Raw genomic sequence first — 21,452 nt, forward strand, 5'->3', positions numbered from 1 at the left:
GTATTATTGCGAGTACAAAATTTTACATTTAAAATTGATTCCTTTTCGAATTTTTGGCAGAATTTTTCCATATTTTCGAGGGCATCAGAAAATAACTTTTAAGTCGTAAATCCGTAAGGGGATATGAACTTTTTTAAAAGTCTGTAGAGTGATATTAGGGCATGTAATCAGATTGAAAGATTATGTATATTTAAAAATGAGTGTGAAACAAAAAAATAGATCATTTATTCGGTCACCAGGAAACGTTTCTCATGTTACCAAGCTATCGTTTCCTCTGTCGCACTTCTCCTTTAAGTGCCGAAAAAAACCCGGCCATGACGTCAGCTGTAAAACCTGCTTCTCTTCTGTGTCTGACCGTCGGAAAGTGAAGTGGGTTTGGTGTGTGCCACTGGTATCCGAGTTTTTTCCCCTTCTTTTATTTGTTTTTAGTTGTATATTTTGTGTTTTACGAATAGCACACATAAGGTTTAACGTTTTTAAATTTCAATCTCCCAGGACTATTTATGGGATGTTTTAAAGAAAGTTCCTGAAGTGCTCTTTGAGGAACCGGTGGACGGCGGTCGGTGGAGATGGATAAAGCTAAACGATAGCCGAGTTGTTAGCCGACAATCATAGGTCAAGAATAGGTTCGGGTTAGCATGCTAACGAATAGCTAAATTAGCATTTATCGGCTAACGAAGTGACTTTGTTAACACTCAACATCAGAACTGCTGGCGGTATTGTCTCGGGCCTGGCTGCTAACTTTACACAGGGATTTCAGCGCAGGCCAGCTAACCCAGGAAGAGGGCTCTGTTAAAAGGGAGAACGGAGAAGCTGATTATTCGGCTCTTAGCTCAGATCAAGAGCATGCTACCAAACACACAGAACCAGCCACTGTTTCCGAACCCGGCGGGGCAGCAGAATCCGACCGGTCAACAGAACCCTACTGGGCAGTTTCTCGCCTTAAATGCCAGACCCAATTTACAGATAAAGAAGAACGCCATAACAGATGACTACAAGGTGACCAGCCAGGTGCTGGGGCTGGGCATCAATGGCAAGGTGCTGGAAATCTTTCAGAAAAGGACTGGAGACAAGTATGCACTGAAGGTAAGTTATATTTCTTACGTTATGGAGATGGCCTGGAACAATTCAACCTTATTGTTTTATGGTCATATTAATTTTCATTCCCACTGTAATTTGCTGGAGGTTTTAAAACTAGTGTTAATTCAGCTTATGTGTTGTGACACACACATATGTCAGTTTCCAGCTTCTGTAATATGTTGACATGGTTGCTTTTTAAGTGTATTGTTTGCGTCTTTGGCTGTATACAGAAGGTCCTTACAGATCACCCAACCCACAGTTCCTGCAAAATGTCATTTTTACTTTCTCCTGAAGGGATTCAATTTCAGAAGAAGGGACATGAATTGCTTGAGGTACCTACAAGTATTGTGAGGTTGATATGTCTACCTTTCTTTGTAACTGCACTGTGACCCAATGCATTTTTTTCTTCCAAATTATAATCTCACAGATCCAGATTTTGATTCTGCTCTGGATCCATGTGTGTAGAAACTGAGCATTATCCATACCTGAATATTATTTTTTATATAGCAATGTAAATGGCTGTGTACATATCAATCTCAGAATTTGATTTAACCCTCTTACACAGTCCTTTTCTTGGTATCTTGGAGACAAATTAACTCTCGCAACCACACAACCACACATTGTTGGTGCTGTAAAACAAGCAAATATTTGTAGAGCAGTGTCAGCTAGGGATATGTAATTTAAATGTTAAAAGAGATGAAAGTTGGTGCAAAGATGACTGGGTAGGTTATACCTGAATCAGAAGTGAAGTTAAATCGGGTACATCACCTTCTTGATTGAGATGTCGTGCCCCCACATTTAAGAGGTCGACATGTGTCACTATCAGTGACATTTAGAGGTGGTTCCTGGACAGGCCTTGATGTTGACTTTGGTTCTCAGTATCATCCAGGTCCACCACTTAGTGTGACGTGATCTGAGATGTTTAGCCCTCTATTTGTACTCGACATTTAAATTTAGGTACTCTCCTGCTTCCTGTTAATTACTGACAGCGGTATTGGTCAATGATTGAAAGAGAACAAATGTCACAACTGCTACTCACATGCAGGTGACTGACGCACAGCTTAGGGAAGCCATCAATTACTGAATACTATTTCATTCATTTCTCCATTAATGTGGAGAGCATCATAGAGGAAAGCTGTTGTAAAATAAAGTGTTACACAGCTGAATCGCAGTCTGAGCTTCATGTGCAGTGGAAATGTAGATTAAGTAATTGGGTCATAGCTTTCTGTCTTTTTGTGTAGTGTAGCTAAAAGGCATGGGTTTCTGTGTATAGTTAGTATTAAACGTATTAAGTCATGTTAAGTGTTTCATCAAATCGTTTTCTGTGGTGGGCAGACTTTCTGCGACACTTCCATCCCTTTTATGATTAAGATATGAGTACTAAACACTGGAGAAGGAAGCAGTTGGTTATGGTCTTTGCAGGAATGTAACATTATGCGGTCATTTCAGTTTGAGATGGCTGTGACACATATGAACAGTTTTTGTCTTTGCACTTGAACCGCAACGGGTTACAGGTCCAAAGAGTGAGAAACTGTAAAAAAGAAAAATGGTCTGACCTTTTTTTAGTATTTTCCAGATGTAAGGAATGAGAGTTCGCTTTTGGTTGTTGTGATATTAGACCTAAAAGGATATACAGATATTAACCTGACCACCTGGCAGGAATTTAATGGCATCCTGTGACTATCTTTGCTAGAGAAGCTCCTTACATGCTTTCTAATAACTTGTGTGAATAGTTCCACCATGAGAATATAAAATAACCAATTAGTTAAATGTGTCATTTTCAGACAGATGTTTTTATAATGGTATCATTCCGGAACTGTATTGTTTTCATGTGGGTAATCAGCCAGTCAATATCTCAGTGGGGTTTCTGTGCTGATATTGTGGTGGGTCACGACAATTAAATCACACTGAAAGATAAAATAAAAACAGTTTTAAATCCTTGGGGATATTAAAGTATTAAGCAGGCTTTCTCCCCCCCCAAAAAAATGCCTGCCCCATAGTTTGACAAAGGATTATCTCAAGGACATTTAGATGCAGCTGCACATTGTTATTCCAAGCATTTCCTTGTCACCTCTAATTTCCAATCGCTGTTTCGTTTCCAATGAGTCATCACAATGAGCAGTTACAAAATAGTAATGGTTTGTGGTCCTTTTTGGTTAATGTCCTGAACGTAAATATATTTGGAAGGCGCAAGCCTAGTTTCTCATTCTGACTAAGTAATGTGATCAAACCCTCATCAGGGGCTCAGCTGAATGGGTCGGTTTATGTATCTAAAATAACAGTGATAGCTTCGATTCCAGTCAATTGTGATTAATAGAATGTTGCTAAGTGTTTTGTTTTCATTTAAGCTTAATTGTAAAGTAGCTTTTTTTGAAGCTATTATAAAATGTAACATTACATAACTACTGAGTAATTTTTCTGATGAAGTTTCAATGAGAGCAGAATAAAGCTTCCATGTTTAAGTATGTGGAAGGAGTTTGTGATGCAACAAAGCTTGCACTGTAATTGATTTGAGCATTCAAGAACCATGTTCCTTGTAGTTTTTGAAAGGCTTTTAACATTTAGAATAATTATGTTCAAGAATTGAACAGAAGCATGCCTGTACAGCATTTTAATGCTATAAACTTCTCATCTACTAGAATGACTTACCATAAATAACATCTGTATACAGGAGTGAACCCATTTTTACTGCACTGGACGTTACGGTCTCGAAGTGAGCAAGATATATCAGTTAGTTGTGGCAAAAATAGTACAATGTACACAGTACAGCTTGAAAGTCGCTTTTTTCTTTAACAATTTTTTTTTTTAAAAAGGATGAGAATCTTTAAATGACAAACATATTATTTACAGTCATCCTTTTTGCCATACCTTTTCCAGAAAAGGAACTCAATGTGCTCAGACAGAGGTAAAGGCAGTTCCTGTGATGCATCCAATCCTGAGGAAATATTTGTAATTGTGCTCAAAATTGACATAATCTTCATAACAATAGGCACAGATAAGTCTGGGGGTCAACCATGTCACTATTTGAGCTTTTTGACAGATGTCATCTGTGAGCTCCCTGATGTTAGAGCTGGAAATAGTCCGTTCATCTATGAAACGCATGCACGCACACACGATTTAAAAGTTACCAAGTGATGTGATTGTGAAAGGCTCCTATATATGTCCCTCAACCTTCTCTTATTACTGTCACTCTTAAAATATGTTGCATTGAATGTCATGTTAAATGTTCATTCACTGATATCTTCTCATGGTGGTATAGGGCTGTTGCAAAGTCGATTATGCCTTCATTGAGTGAGCCAATAAACTAATATCCTCGTTGTTCCGTCTCTGATTTTAGCTTCATTGTATTCGTTGGGGTTTGGTGTAAAGATCTTCTGCCCTGGCTCAAGGTGGTAGAGAAATGGAAAGACCTTAAATTTGTGATAGTTTTAAAAGGTATTGGATAAGCATATAATGTGATGACCTTGTTATAACCTGCCGCAGGGAATCAATACATTTTGACTTTGTGGCTTGTGCTGAAGACAAAGCTCTATGCCTTGTGTTGATTTGTCGGCCTTAATAAGTGTCTTGCCGCACTTTTTAAAAGGGTGTTAGGCATCTGTAGATATCAAATTACAGAAGCTACATAGACACACAGGAAAGAAGGTTATTAGAAACAGTTAAGTTAAAGCTACATTTTGACTAAAAATAGTAATCAATGGCTTAAAAAAATATTAAAGTTATGCTTATGTGGCTCTGTTGCTGCAGCATGTGGATAAAAAGAATTCCTTCACTAAGTCCAGTTTTTATGCATCTTAGTTACGCATGTTCAAAGATGTTTTTAGAGGAAGTTCTCTCGAGCATTGGGTCAGCATTTCCTTATTTTTGCTTACCGACACAAACTCCATCAGACAGCCCTTAGCTTGACTGCGTTTTAATTTTATCTGGATTTGGGACTTCTTTTTACATCAAAGTATATAGCTCCTCATTATGATACAGAAGCTACCTGGAAATATCTGGCAGTGCGAAGTTCACTCATAGCACAACATTTTGGGTTAAACAGTGTTACACAATGTTGTGGTTGTGTCCACTGGTGACCAAGATGTGTTGAAAACAAATGACCAAGTAAGGATTTGCCACTGCCTTTCATATAGCTTCATCTGAGAAGGAAGTAAGAGAATGGTGATGTAACCACAGACATTTGAGTGAGTCATTGACGTTGTGTTTTCTGAATTTTGGAAGAATGTGGAAATGCATTGAAGTAAACACACCTGGTGAGGGTTAGCCCAGAAAAGATGAACTGGAAGCACTGGCCAGTTTCAGTGAATGGGTTCACATTTGTTTATGTTTTTTTTTCTCTGAATTAAAACTATTTGAACTAAAGTTCTAAAGGCACCTATCAAACAGACATAATATCAATGAGACTGTGTCTACATCTTTCAACATGTCTGATTAATGAAGTGTGATCTAAGAGCCAGGTCTAATCTTCAGCCATAAGTTATGAGTCAGAGTTTCTCCTTGGCAAGTATCTTGTGATCGCATTAAACAGCCTCTCAGGTGAGTGACTTGACTGATGGAAAAGAATACACCGGGCTCTCTTTTGGTCCATTATACCCATGGCAAACAATTTATATTATCAATCCACTTCAGTTATGACAAATGGTCTGCAGGGTTTTGTAATTAAAAGGTTAGTGGTACTAATTATGGGTGTAAATGAAGTTGTGTTTTGCATCATAGTTTTTCAGCAATCATATTTCTTAACTATTGATTATGTAAAAAATTAAGGCATATTGCCATTCAAATACTAAAATTCGGATTACTTTCAAGGTAGATATTTGTCCTGTTTGTATTTACCAATAGTAAAGCAGATCAGTTGGATAATTTCTGTGGAAATTGATGGAAATAATAGGATCACTCGAGCCCAAACTCCGTTAAGTTTTGGTGAAGATCTGACAAAAGTGGTGATTTAGATTTTTCATGGTGAGACGCTTACATTTTCCTCTTTTGATGCAACATTCACAGAACTGATTTTCAATAAACTCATAATAATGGAGGAATAATAGCAGGGATGTAGCAAAGTGGTAGAGTGCCTGTTTTGCACGTATGGGTTCAAACCGTAGGTCAATCCCTGCCATCTGCAGACCTGTGGAAGCATAAACCACTGTCAACTGTAGAGTGGTACCAATACCAGAAAAATGCAGAGGGTTGTGGCCAGAAGCGCATCTGGCATAAAACTTGGTCAAACAAATATGAGCATTCATCTAAATTGGAAAAAAGATGGAGCGCTGTAGCGACCCCTAACGGGAAAAACCGAAGGGCAGTTTGTTGATCATGGTGGGATGTCGGCCACATCAATGAAAATGTATTGAATTTACATGAATGAAACTCTTGGTTTGGGCTATCTTAGGACAGTACACTGATTGGACACAAGAGTTCGTTCAGTAGCAGGATGACCCTTCTAAATACGCGACTGAGCAAATCTTTCCTGCCTGTAGCCATCAAACTGTACAAATCTTCACTCTGACAGTCATATTGTGAGTAGGAATGAAAGCTGACAATGAATACCGTATATACCTGTATATACTTTTAGATTCTCCAATTATTTATCTCCTTAATCTGATAATTTCTGATTTTTTTCCCCCCGACTTTTCCAAAGCAGTGTGACTGTACAAGATGTAATTTCCCAATTAAAGTATTCTGATCACAGGCCATGGGGGGCTACTAGGCTTGCAGTACAAAGTCGGAACTCCATCAAGACAAAGTAAAGAATAAAAGGAATAGCGGAGAGGTAGAGAGGAAGGAAGAGGCTACTTTTGTGGTGACCCGCTTTTAGTTATTTTTCTTCTAACCATATCCTGACAAGGATATGGTCTCTAAGCTGTACATTGTTCATTTCAGGAAAAACACTACATCATCTTAGTATTCTACCCATAAATCAATGGAGCATGATAAACATTCTTGTTATGAGCATAAAATTAGTCTTTTTTTTTTTTTGCCTGCAACGGTTTCCTGTCAAATATATCAAAATCAGTGTACGCAGTGTGCCATCGTTACTCGTGGTTAATGCGTTCCAGGAACCACACGCGAATGACTAATTCCGCAATATATCGACAAACTATTGATTATTTACGGTAATTTAAATGTTTATGAACCTTCCCCATACTGATATTAAACCACCTTCTATCTGAATTACCTTTTCCCACACTCTTATCGACTGTTAAACCACTTTTGTGTCTCACGGAAGTGTGCTGCGTTCAAATTCACGGAACGTAGCACACTTCCAGATGCCGTCAGCCAACAGAATGCACGTATGGTATCACGTGACTACCTACTAAAACTTGGTGATGAGGTGAAGTCTCACATGTTAATGCGTGAATGTGCGAGGGATTAGTGTGTGTGTGTGTGTGTGTGTGTGTGTGTATGTATATACACAATATATACAGTATATATAATGTAATACACAGTACACACAATAATCCCTTACGCATTTTATATATATGTATATGTATATGTATATATATGTATATATACAGTATATAGGTATATATATAGGTATATATATGTATATGTATAGGTATATATATGTATATATACCTATATCTGGGCTTGCACTAGGAGGTAGTATGACTAAGCCACTGTGGCTCAGTGTAAAAGAATCTAGCAAGCCACAAAAAGCCACACTCTGTCCAAGGGGTCGTTGGGGGGGGGGGTGTCCGGGGGGGCCTCCCCTGGGAAATTTTTTAGAATATGGGGTTGTTTTCCTGCATTCTGGTGCATTATGAGGGCAAAATCTTCTGTTCAGTTTACCTACAAAAATACACTAAAGTCAACAGTTCAAGCTGAACTATCTTTATTTCTGTCCTACTTTATGCAGGAATAAATGTGAGATTCAACAACTGAATACTTGCATTCACTATGTGAAGATACAGTCATACAAAATATTACTCAATGTTTACTTGTAAATTTTACTGGTTATTCCTGCCGGTCATAGGGATCAAAAGTCTAAGGGAAGTATTGATAATATCTTTCATTTACCTTCTGATCGGTCTGTCTCCACTCCTCCCCCCTCTCAGCATTCACCATTTGTTTATTAATGAGGATTTTAACACAAACTCTAATATAAAACACTGGATTCTTTTCATCGATCGTCCTCGCCTTGTCTTACACCAATTCGCGGGTTCAGCTTGTAAAAAAACAATATTTTTGTTTTTCATTGGACGAGAGGAGGTTATGACCTGAGTGCATATTTAATGATCGGGAGGGTTTGGGTCACTTTGGCTCTTTCCGTCGGCATGCGGAAATAGCGGCGCTAGTGGAAATAGCGACGCTATTTGCGCTAGCGCCACTCGCTAGCGGAAGTAGCGGGGCTAGCGCCGCTCGCTAGCAGAAGTAGCGGGGCTAGCGCCGCTCGCTATTGGAAATAGCGAGAGCCGCTAGCAAGCGGCAGTAGCCGCGCTAGTGCCGCTAGCGAGCGGCAGTAGCGGAAATAGCGAGTTTTAGCCTGTTTTCCGTAAAAATAAGAACGCCACTGTGGCTACACAGTCTGAAAACCTTGTAGCCAATCTGGAATTTACTTCGCCTATGGCGAAGTGGCAAATGGCTAGCGCAAGCCCAGATTTATTATATATACATATGTATGTATATGTGTATATGTATGTATGTGTGTATATGTGTATATACATAATTTGATATATATATATATATATATATATATATATATATATACAGTAAAATATTCAGTGTATGTTATAGTATGGATGCTTAATGACAGGAGAAACAACCTGGGCGTCGTGACAATGTAACTGCCAGGCAGGAGGCCTAGAGGAAGACCAAAGAGGAGGTTTATGGATGTAATGAGGGAAGACATGAAGGTAGTTGGTGTGAGAGAAGAGGATTCAAAGGACAGGGCTAGATGGAGGAAACTGATTTGCTGTGGTGACCCCTGAAAGGAAAAGCCGAAAGGAAAAGAAGAAGAAGTAATTGTCCTTTAATCCTCACATTACCACCCGTGGATGTGTAGTTTAGAGAGCCACAATAGTTGACTTGGTGTTTTGCAACCGTGTGTGCGTTTGTCATAAGTGCACCTTATCTTCAGGGAGTGGAATATTTGCCATTTGGTTCATAGTGACACAGATACAGACCGAGGGTCTAAGGAAATCACACATGGTGATTGAAGTGTTCATTTTTCTCTACATTATTTCCCTTTGTCCTGTTGTTGTGTTTGTCAGCACATGCTGGACTGGTGTTGTCACGGATCAGTCAAGGAATCTGTAGTACAGATCTTGACTCTGTGTTACATATTAATATGACTAAACTGAGGCTTTTGACACCCTAAACATGTTTTACTCCCTTCTGATCATGTTTGTGGGACATTTTTCACAAACTGATTAAAGCTCTACCAAATGTAGGCCTTTGGTAATCCCAGACCTTTGTGTCTGAAGATTCTTTGTCATAATTTGATTTACTGTATTGGTGTTTATGTAGTCTGATTGGTAGCCAATAGCAACTCATCCTTACTTTGACCTTATAAAAAGGTACCTTGCTTTTTGTTGGGTTTAGTGACTTTGAAAGGATGTGGTTTGTGGTTGTAATGGATGACCCAGCGATATCTTATAAGCTGTGATTCACAGTACTTTCCAGTGACCTTAATGAGCTACCAAGAAACATAATTAACTTTAAAATGCAGGACTCATTATCGCCTAACCATTCCTTTTTATATGCTTTTTTTCTGCATGGGTCTCATAATTGGTTCTGAAAAGAGGGGTAAAATGATTGAAGAATGTTGAAACACATCTGTTGATCTGAAAGTTGGTATCTACTTTAGATCAGAAATCAGAATTTTGATAATTTACGCAGTATGATTTGAGTTGATTTATTTTGCTTTGAAGGTGCTTTTAGCTTCTTGAATTGCTTTTACACTATATGGAACCAACTCAACACAGCCCATCTTTGGTCACCTTTTTTGATTGTCTTATTTTTGTCATTGAAATGTTTCATTGATACATGTGAATTCAGTCAAACCTGGAGATGCTGACAAGTACACCAATTCCACAGGTTGTGTATATTGAAGATATACAGTACTGATTATATAAACTAAAGTTACTACGAAAGTAACTTTAGTTTATATATGCACTAAAGTGGTGCAACAAAAGTATTGGTAGTTAGCTGCTATCCCATGATTAGATGTTGCTTTTTCACTGTGGTACAAAGAAGAAATAGAAGCCAGCTGGTTAGTGATGCATAAAAAATGTGCACTGACAACAGGCTGGCTGTGGAAAGGTAACAAAATCTCTTTTTAGTGCCAGCATCCATAAAAATGACTAATGTTTAATCAGGGTAAACAGAAGTGTCAGAATGATATGTTGTGGTTTTATAGAGGCTGTTGATGAAGTCTTGGATGTCACTGATAGCTTGGGTCACTGCATTTTCAAGATTCACTTTTTCTATCTGAAATACACACACACACACACACACACACACACACACACACACACACACACACACACTCACTCTAAAAGTACAATTTACCCCCTCTCTTATGTAAATGCAACTGCTAGCACAGCAAAGCCACCAGTATCACACATTGCATCAGCTCTGCCACATTTGGGGATTCACACCGTGAATCATATGTTGTCAGAATGAAAGAGTTAGTGAGACTGACTCAGACTGATGGAGGTTGAGTTTTTTAAACAAAAATGTCTGAAGTCTCCAGGTAATTTTTTTTTTTTTTAGCAGCTGTGATTTGTTCAGGATCTTCATCAGTCACCGTTGTCAAAGCTCTGACTTTATCTCCCACATCTCCAACTCTTTCCATCAGGAAGTGTGAGAACTGTTTTGTCTCATACAGGTTTCATTTTCATTTGTGGCCCCTTATCAGTCACTCATTCTTATAAATGTTTGTTTCATACTAGCTTGTCATTTGAGAACCCAAACATAATAATCGTGTTATTTTGTTACATGTAACAGGACTTAACTTGAAGTTCAACTTGAAGCACATTTTTTGAAAATCATTTTGATGTACCGGTAACTGAGATTATTTAACATTTTTTACTTATCCCATAAAAAAATAATGTGGAAGTAGACCTTTTAGTTGTGCAGTACTGCCAGGAGAGGGCAGAAGCATGCATACAGGATTCTATTAACAAAAGAACACTTGTTACTAATTTTACTTTGCATTTGAAGGGGATGAAGCTCATTGACATCAGTCCTGGATTCTCTCTCCGGCTGTATATATATCAGCTAAGGAAGAGAGATTTTAACGTTGTCGTTTTTTTAAAATTAAAGTGTTGATAAGCAAATATAAATCGAATTACAGTATAATCATCAAATTTTATACTTTGAAACTGGTAACCAGTGTGATTCTAATCTTAGTGACTGCCATGCTTTCCAGTTATTTTCGTGCGCTTCATGTGATTAATACACACACACACACACACACACACACACTGGTCTGTGAGATCTAGCAGATGTTTTTAATCAGATCAGTTCCCATTGACACAAACGGACAAATCTTTGGATAAATAGTTTCGTAACACTTTTTGGCAGGTTAAGAGGGTTTTGTGTTTGAATGGAGCTTCACCTATCACCCCACTATAACCCTCGTCCGCAGAATTTTGCTTCCCTATTGTCATCAGTGATTGTTGTGTGTTAGTTTCACAGTATCAACCCTAGACATCTCCTTGGTTCATGAGCAGCAGGTGGGAGATGGATGCTCCTACAGCTTAGACCCATCCCACTTTCCATTGTCCGGCACCAGGCTTGTGAGCTTTTGTGTTTTGCTGGAGGAAGTGTATTGTCTGCCCATCTGCCCCCTCAGCTCTCTCCTTCTGCACAAGCTTCACTCTTTGGCCTCGGAGGACCAAGAGAAGATGGGTTGGGGGGGTAAGGGGGTTCAATCAGTCAGACATCAACAGAGGTGACAGGTTTGCATTTGTAGTTGTACACATGTTAATTATGCTATTATGCTACCCCTAAACCTAAATTGGCTATATCTAGATATACGAGTTATCAGTGTGAGTCTTTCCACTGATTCTGGAATTCTTATTCTTTTGCGTGTCGGCTGATTGGCTGAAATGCATTGAGGCGGGATCTATATTTGGACCTTGGTCGTTTGCTTCATTGGTTGGTTGTTAGGAAAAAAGCCTTTCAACCTTCTAACCCTGCACCATGACATCTTTTGTGATGAACATTAAATATCAAGCCAACATTTTTTCTAACTTAGTACAGCAGAACCATGGTAAAGCAGGCTATAATTAAGGCATTTGAACTTTATTCACATAGTATCATGTTGCCATTAATACAAAACATTTATCTGTAAATAATCAGTCAATCCATTTCCGCTGCCATTACAAGGTGATGCTTCACAGAATGCTTGTATGTTTGGAAATAATGTGCTATCTTTAGTTTATGAAACAGTAAGGCATCAGATCTAATATATTTTTAGTTTTATTTTAACAGTTCTCCATGTGTGCATTGTAGATAATAGTATTTTAGTGTTCTGGGCGGTGTGAAGTCTTGCTTTGATCAATGTCTTTTGAAAAGAGTAAGTTTTTCAGAATATTTACAAAACCAGGCCGAAATCGGGTTGTTGTTTTTTAGAAGCGCTTTTTTTTTGTCTTGACTGTTGAATATCATAGTAATGACAGTAACACATCAGAGAACACTTACATAGAATCTCAAAACAAAACCAACAATGCATGTCAAAGCAAAAAAAATTTTGGGCCGCTGTTGGCCAAGTTGGAAAGCATTACTGGTAGTGCAAAGAACACAGTGGTATAAAGCGTGTAAGTGGAAATAGCATTACAGTGTCTTCCTTTTCAAAATGAAATGAAATCAGTAATCAATGTAATTTGAAACGAAATACGTCATGAAGAACCTCTTTGAACAACAAAAAGGGAAGAGGAATGTGCTGAATTTTCTTTCATTATGTTCATGACATCAGATTATCGTAACAACGTAATAAATCATCATGGAAGAATATTTTCAAAAGCTTCCATCTTCTTCCAAAAGTAGGTCATGTTGGGACATTCACAGTTGCAATGGGACAAATAGGTTTTTGGTGACGCAGGGCAAATGTTTGCGAAATTTGTGTAAAAGGGATTCAATCTAGGTGGGCTTTGTTGTCTGTAAAAATGTATAATCTGTTTAACCTGTATATATAGTATATAGTGTCAAGACATTTTGCATAACCTTGGATAATAAACATACCTTTCCCCTCACATTTAATATTTTAAATATTTAAAAATATATTTAATTTTTTTAATGTGAGGGGAAATTTAGAAAGCTGTTACACCAACTAAAACTGGAATTGTCTTAATTTCTTCTTTGTTTGTTTTTCTTCAGTTGTTTTCTGTGACGCATGAAGTCATACCCTGAGGGTGGTTGAACTGTGTGTGTTCACAGTTGCGATAAAGCTGACAGTAATGCATAACTATGCTAAGCTTCTCCTAGCAGTGATGACAATCTATTTAACATACCAGCCCAGTAGGTACATACAAACCTTATTTATGATGAAAACGTCAAGTATTATGCCATCACTCACTTGTATGAAAAACCTACATGTTATCAGGTATCATGGATTGATATTGTGTGAATTACCGTATTGGCCCGAATATAAGACGTCCCTGATTATAAGACGACCCCCTCTTTTTCAAGACTCAAGTTAGAAAAAAAGACTTTTTGAAAACCAAATTTAAATTTTATACAGAAAATAATTACAGTACATCTGAAACAAATGATTACAACAATGTATTCAATATATTTGATCACATTTATCTCATTTATCAACATCATCTTGAAGTTTGCATCATAACTTCCCCTCAGCTGCCGGTAACATGGCCGATCTCCGACCCACTTTTCTCCAGATTGTCACTACGTTTCTTCGTTTTCTGTTATCTCTTCTGTTATTTTCTTCCTTTTTTTCTTACCACTATTTTTTATTTTTCTTCTTCGTGCTACCGCTATTTTTATTTTTCTTCTTCGTGACAGGGGTTCGCTTTGGCCTGCGGAGTTAAGTTCAGCATTCGCTTTAAAGATATCTGGCGCCATCTAGCATTGTGAATGGGTATAATGTCTAGACCCCGAATGTAAGACGACACCCACTTTTTCAGTCTTATTTCATTGCAAAAAACACCGTCTTATATTCGGGCCAATATGGTATGTCTGCTCACCTGTCATTTGTTTTAAATGTTAAGATGGTTTTCATGTCCATATGGAACATTCAGGTGTGTAGGATGAGAAACGTACAGAAAACTAGTCTGTTTACTTTAGTAAGTGAATCTTATACATATGGCAGTCATTCATTGCCTTGAAGAGTCTTAAAACGGAACAACAAACGAGGGCATTAAGTCAAACATAGTTTCACTTTCCATCCTTATTGACTGAAGCTGTCAGAATACCAACCCTGACAAAAATAAATAAGGGTTTTATCAGAAGGAACATGTCAAATTTACATCTACCGCTAATAAAAAAATGTTTCTTTCAGAATGTGCAGGATGGTTAACTACGTATTCACAGATGGCAAGTAAGTCTCCAAACTCAAGCCCCACCCTGCTTTGGCAGAAGACATGCACTATGTTTGAAGACTCAGCTAAATTAATTTATGAAATGTAGTTTGCTGTGTGATAAAATTTAAACTTTCTCAGCCTCGATGAGAAAACTGAAGTCTCATCCCTGAAGTATGCAGGTGTGCTCACCATTACATACGTGGAATTCCTGTGAGAGCAGAGTGACATCTAAAATCAACACAAATAGGCTCATAGGCCTAAACAAGTTTAAACAGTCAAGTAATTATTTCACAATTGGCATTTCCTGTCCTTACGCTGTGCCACTAGCCTTTTGGCAGACAGGAGAGAAAACTGGACAATGTCCTCCATCACAAATATAACTTCAGTTAGTAATGCTTCCAAAATATCATCTGAGGAAAGGGAGGGAAAAATTCCTAACAGGGTTGGGTACTACAGATCAAATAACGGTGGTGATATTGAGTACCTCTTTATAATAAATCCATGGATACTCAAGGTTTGGTACTGACATTGCGTCTGTGCGATAATGTAATTTAAGTTCACCCCAGTACAAGCTTGGACTCTGGTATTTTCAGGAATACCTTGGGTGTCTAAGCTCTCATAACTCTGTGGAATGAAGCCCACTGTTGTTTTGACCGTGGGCTGGGTTGGAATGTAATGCTTCAATGAAAGCTCATTGTCCATCTCTTGAAAGCTGTTGGTGTAAATTGTGAGGAAGTGGTAAATTATCAGCTGCTCCAGATGTAACACTAAAAAGGGGTAAACGTTTACTTAGAGTTCACTGAATCTTTGTATTTCAGAAAATAAATTATTGAACCACAAATATGAAGAAAGGTGTTTTCGGAAATGTCCCTGCTCCTCTGCTGGTTTGAACGGTCAAAACTCTACAACATATTTAGACATTTGACCAGCAGAGGGCAGCACTTCACAACTTTTATGTTCACTTCTTTTACTGCAGTGCTTCTCAATTATTTTGTTATCCCCCCCCCCAGCAAGAAGAAAACAATTCGAGCCCCCCCAACACTCTGCCACGACTATAAATATCAATTGTCTATAAAATTGTTATAAGTATACCTCTGCATAACATTAAAGAAAACAGAGAAAAAAAACAGTTCAGTTTATAATAAAGAATAATTAACATTATTTTTTAGTCTAACAGAAACGTTTTAAGTGCATCAATTTGCCTCAAATAAAAAATACTGTAAACATTTTGATCAACTTATTACACCATTTGTTACTGAACAATAAAATTAAATAAAATCAATAAATGGTAAAAAAAAATCAAGTTCAGTAGCATTAACTGAGGAGCCCAATATATAAAACACTTTAACATACAAAAAAAAGGAATAAAACAATTTGTGTTGATTTTTTTTTTCTTATCAAAATGAAGTCAGGATCAATGGCTACAATGAGCTCAAAGCGAGGTTTGAAACATTATACTGTACTGAACTCCCAGCTCCTGCTCAATGTTTCAGTTCCTCTGCTATGGTTTGGGGTTTTCTTTGGCTCTGAGCAGCTTGGTATGCTACCTTATGTGATGCTAACAGAGACATAGCATTCACAAATCAGGATGATTCCTCTTCTTCTTTCGGCTCTTCCCTTCAGGGGTCGCCACAGCAAATCAATTGCCTCCATCTAACCCTGTCATCTGCATCCTCTTCCCTCACACCAACTACCTTCATGTCCTCTTTCACTAGATCCATAAAAATCCTCTGTAGGCCTTCTGCCTGTCAGTTCAAAACTCGGTGAATATATTGGTAGAAGGATGCTATCTTTCCTCTGGACATGTCCAAAACATCTCAGGCTGGCCTTTCTGACTATCTCCAAGGATGATGATTATTGGCAATATTTGGCACGTTGCTGCTTTTTGCTGCTAGCGTTAGTAGACACAGTAAACACACCGGTCTCTTCTCGTCTCCCACTGTAGTCACAATGAAGCTCAGTGCTAAAGACGCTTCTTCATAGTACCTCGAACTAGTACTCCCTGCGCACACCTGACAATGAGCGTCACTGCCAACTACTGTAGGGGATGTGCGTAATTGACAAAACCCTGCTTTACTATGTAGTATTTCTCAATATAGTTTTGGGTAGCACGTGGTGAGCAGTAATAATGTCAACAGAGGATTACAAATGAACGAATTGTCATTGTAACTCTTCCTTCTGTCCAGATGCTGCAGGACTGTGCCAAAGCCCGCAGGGAAGTGGAGCTCCACTGGAGGGCGTCACCGTGTGCCAACATTGTGCGCATCATTGATGTGTATGAGAACCTGTACCAGGGGAGGAAATGTCTGCTTATTGTTATGGAGTGGTGAGTGCACACACACACTTGCACGCTACATTTTCTCTGATGGTTAAGGTAAATGACTATGCTTGGGTTGGTCACACTTACTTACGTACATATATTCTATTACAGGGGTGTCAGAGTCAAATACACGGAGGGCCAAAAAAACAAATTTGCTACAAGCCGAGGGCCGGACTAGTTCAATGCTGGGCTTGCGCTAGCCATTCGCCACTTCGCCATAGGCGAAGTAAATTCCAGATTGGCTACAAGGTTTTTAGACTGTGTAGCCACAGTGGCGTTCTTATTTTTACAGAAAAAAGGCTAAAACTTAAAACTTTGTCGCTCGCTATTTCCGCTAGCGAGCTGCTTTCGCTATTTCCGCTAGCGAGCAGTGCTAGCGCTGCTAACTCCGCTAGCGAGCGGCGCTAGTGCCGCTATTTCCGCCTGTCGACGGAAAGAGCCAAAGTGACCCGAACGCTCCCGATCATTAAACATGCACTCGGGTCATGACCTCCTCTCGTCCAATGAAAAACAAAATATTGTTTTTTTTACAAGCTGAACTCGCGAATTTGTGTACAACAAGGCAAGGATGATCGATCAAAAGAATCCAGTGTTTTATAGTAGAGTTTGTGTTAAAGTCCTCATTAATAAACAAATGGTGAATGCTGAGAGGGGGGAGGAGTGGTGACAGACCGATCAGGAGGTAAAAGAAAGATATTATCAATACTTGTTTGTAGTCTTAGACTTTTGATACCTATGACCAACAGGAATAACCAGCGATGCATGTAAATATGTATTCACCTCGCTTGCTATTTTTCATGCCTTTTTAAATTGAAATGAAAAATCATGTTGAATTAAATAAACTATGGCATACCAATAGTGTTGGTGGTGGTCAAAGTTAAAATGTCTTGTAGTAAGTAAAACTTATAAGTATACATTGAGTAATATTTTGTTTGACTGTATTTTCACATAGTGAATGGAATTGAATGGAAGTGAATGGAATTTTTCAATTATTGTATATCACATTTATACCTGCATAAAGTAGGACAGAAATAAAGATAGTTCACCTTGAACTGTTGACTTTCGTGTATTTTTGTAGGTAAACTGAACAGAAGATTTTGTCCTCAGAATGCACCAGAATGCAGGAAAACAACCCCATTTTCTAAAACATTTCCCAGGGGAGGCCCTCCCCCTGTAACGAGCGTCGGTCGTCCGCGCACTGCGCCACTGTCTTGGACACAGAATGTGGCTTTTTGTGGCTTGCTCAATTCTTTTACACTGAGCCACAGTGGCTTAGTCATACTACCTCCTAGTGCAATCCCAGCAATGTTTATTCAAACATTGTGAAATGAACATAGCCTATTGAACCAAGAGCTAACAAAGTGTATATTATTTAATGATTAAATAAAGCAATATTTTCTTATGGAAACCTTTTCAACAGGCAAACAGCAAAAAAGTAAATGTCCTTCAAAAACAAAATATGTTCCTTAATATCAAGAAAAAACACATAAATGAAATTGCATACACTATGAACTGAAAATACATTATTGTGCATACATTATTGTATGAACAATAATACTGTGCATGGGTTAGGGTTAGGGGTTAGGGTTAGGGTTAATAATAATGCATTATTGTGGAGAAAAATATTCAAAAAATTAAGTTATTGTGCTGCTCAATAATCCTACCAATCATTGCTTTCAAATAGTAAAAAAACAAACAAATGAGTTGTATCCTTTCTCATAGATCTTATCTGCAATTTTCCCTGAGTCCATTCAACTGAAATAAATATAAATAAATAAACAAAAATCTGTGGTACTCAGACAAAACAATAGCTCCTTCAAAGAGACATCATGTCTTGTAGAAACACATCTAAAACTTTAACTGAATTTAAAACTGAAAATACGTTGCTGGTCTGTGATGCTCACTTGTCTGAGGCTGACCCTGATATTTGATGGTTTTTCATCTTTCGTAAAAGTTCATCAATGTTCGAAGTCAGGCTCTGAGCTAAGGAGATCCTCAGGATTGAGTGAAGGTGTTTATCAGTCAGACGGCTCCTGTGTGATGTTTTGTACAATTTCATCAGAGAGAACAATACAGTGCAGCTAAATGCAGAGAGCGTCCAAGCTGCTTAGATCCGCAGCTGGAGCATTGCGTCGGGGATGAAATGTGCAAACTCAGAAGACACACAGGTTTACCTTTTACCTCTTTGAACATGTACTCTGACTCCCATGTGGCTTGAAACCCCTGCTCTCAGCGTCCACCTTCATTTTAGCCATTTTTGAAGAGGGGAGTAGCTAAATTCAACCTACGCTCTGTCTGTTGATAAACAATGAAACCAAAGCCTGCAATGCAGTGACTTCCGCTACCGTTGCATTGTGGGGAATGTAGTTTTGTTGCGTGCAAAACACCAGTGAGCTGATGTGGCCTGCGGGCCGGTTCTTATAGTACTTAAAAATCATCCGGCGGGCCATAAATCGTCACTGGGCCACATCCCGCCCACGGGCCTTGACTTTGACATATGTGCCCTATTAACATAGAAATTCAGCCTGTCATTGATCCAACAAACTAAAGCAGGTTATTACCACTCTACCTCCGGAGTAACAGTATATAGATGGCAAGTTTTTGCTGATCAGAGAGATAATTTTAATTTAAACTGATTAATTCTGTGAATTTTTTCATTCTTGAGGGGTCAGGTACCTTTTCCTAATCTTCATTTGTAATTTTCAACAACATGCTCAAACACTTACAAAACAGTTTGGAATGATCACTTCACCTAAATAGCATGTTTTTGGGAGTGAGAGGAAGCCAGAGAACCCACATAGACATGGGTAGGACATACAGATTCCCCAAAGTAAAGCAATGGAACCTTCTTGCTGGGAGACAACAGATCTACCAGCTGTACCACCATACCTGCCGCCTTATTTTTATTGTCCAAAAAATTCTCTTGTGTTAACTTAATTTTGTAGCTTTGTTATGAATTGGTGATTGGATGAGTATAAAGTAATTACGACCAGTGAGAATGCTCATAGCATTTCACATCACAAATTTATGCCAGACACCCCAGAAGGAAGAGGAAGGCGGTGTAGGTGGTGAAAAGGTCTCTGCTCCAGGGGGATGTAACTTCACGTAAATGTTTCAGCAATAATATTTCAGTTGAAAAAATATTTTCCTATTGCCATCTTTGACAGCAGTTTTGTCCGTTGATGGTATCATGTGGACGTGATATAAACCTGAGGTCAGCTTGATTGACATTCTACATTGAACCTGATATTCTGGCTGTAGGTCTAGAGTTCCTGGACTAGACAATGAAGCCTTGGTTTCTCTATGTAAAGCTGAAGTTATTTGTTCTAAGCACATTTCAGCTTTCTTAATTATTGTAAATCTCTTGCATTTGACCTTGAAAACGGCCCATTTCTTTTAAATGAGCTTCGCATCTTTTCCTTGCCTCTGTATTTCCATGTCGCAGCACTTTAAACCACCAAACCCCCACCAGGTTGTCACACGTGCATTCATTAGGTTTGTGGTTACCTTTGTAGTGCAGAGATAGTGGACCTGCCTGCCCACACAGTCAGATGCAAAATTACGGCATCTTATGAGTAACTTCCTTGAGAAAAACAGTTCAATGTGAAATGCCAGAAAAGAATAGAATGAAATGCCAAGGAAAATGTAACAATTTTTTTTTTACTATAAATTCATAAACTGTATACAACAGGCTCTAAAGCTAATGTCAGGACAGATTTTTAAACTTAGGTCTCTGTTGTGAATCCAGTTCTTGATTATTTTCAAGAGGAATATTCTGAAGTGCCCGTCCTACCTGTTCCAAACTGACTAGACATTTTCCTGGTCTGTTTCCAGACTGTTGGTAGAGTTCCAGTTGGCTCATGATTGACAGAAAAAAATTTTTTTTAAATAAAGGTTTTATTGATAAAACCTATGCTAATTGGCATATATGAGCTTTAATTTATTTTTGCCTGATTCAGAATTTATGTGTGTTTATACTGCAAATGAAAAGCTGACCATATGAGAACTTTTTTTGGCGGCTTAATACAAAATGCAGAATTAAATGTTCAGGATGTAACACAGTAGTGCCTGCACTTGACAGCCGGGTATAACTTAGCATCTTGATTGTGTCATTTACTTCAATTGATGAGCTGGACAATGGTGAATTCAAATCTAATTCTCCTAACTTGCATATCTACCATAACTCTGTTCTAATGACACTGAGGAGGAGGTTTAGAAGTTAACGTTTGAATTACAGTAATCTACAGACATCCAGACCACAGATTTACCTGCTGTGTGTGATTGTTACATGATTTGTGGTTGAAATTGATCTTACATTGCACTGAGAATATAAAGCCAGACTACGAAACAATGTCAGATTTATCAAAAGCTGTATTTACTGGTGTTGCCTTAACATGACACTTTTTTGCATGTTTTGCATTTTGATGAACTTTTATTTTTTTTCATCTTAGTCTTAATGATTTGTAATTAGATGTAGACGTGATTCAGTAAAGGTCCCGGAGAGCTTGTCAGGAAAGGACTCCTATATTGTATTTATCAGATGATATGGACATCACATACCTTTATAG

The 21,452-nt window shown here is 38.3% G+C and overlaps 1 protein-coding gene across 1 annotated transcript in view; it reads left to right on the plus strand.

The window, feature by feature from the left end:
* The first annotated feature begins 358 nt into the window (after positions 1-358).
* Positions 359-21,452, plus strand: part of mapkapk2a (MAPK activated protein kinase 2a) — a 29,242-nt gene continuing 8,148 nt past the window's right edge. Inside the window, exons 1-2 of the mRNA XM_068315551.1 lie at positions 359-1,086; positions 16,751-16,890. Coding sequence (XP_068171652.1) covers positions 847-1,086; positions 16,751-16,890 — 380 coding nt within the window. The 5' untranslated portion in view covers positions 359-846. The remainder of the gene's footprint in view (positions 1,087-16,750; positions 16,891-21,452) is intronic.

This window comes from Antennarius striatus, chromosome 5, assembly GCF_040054535.1.
Source record: "Antennarius striatus isolate MH-2024 chromosome 5, ASM4005453v1, whole genome shotgun sequence".
Classification (NCBI taxonomy): domain Eukaryota; kingdom Metazoa; phylum Chordata; class Actinopteri; order Lophiiformes; family Antennariidae; genus Antennarius; species Antennarius striatus.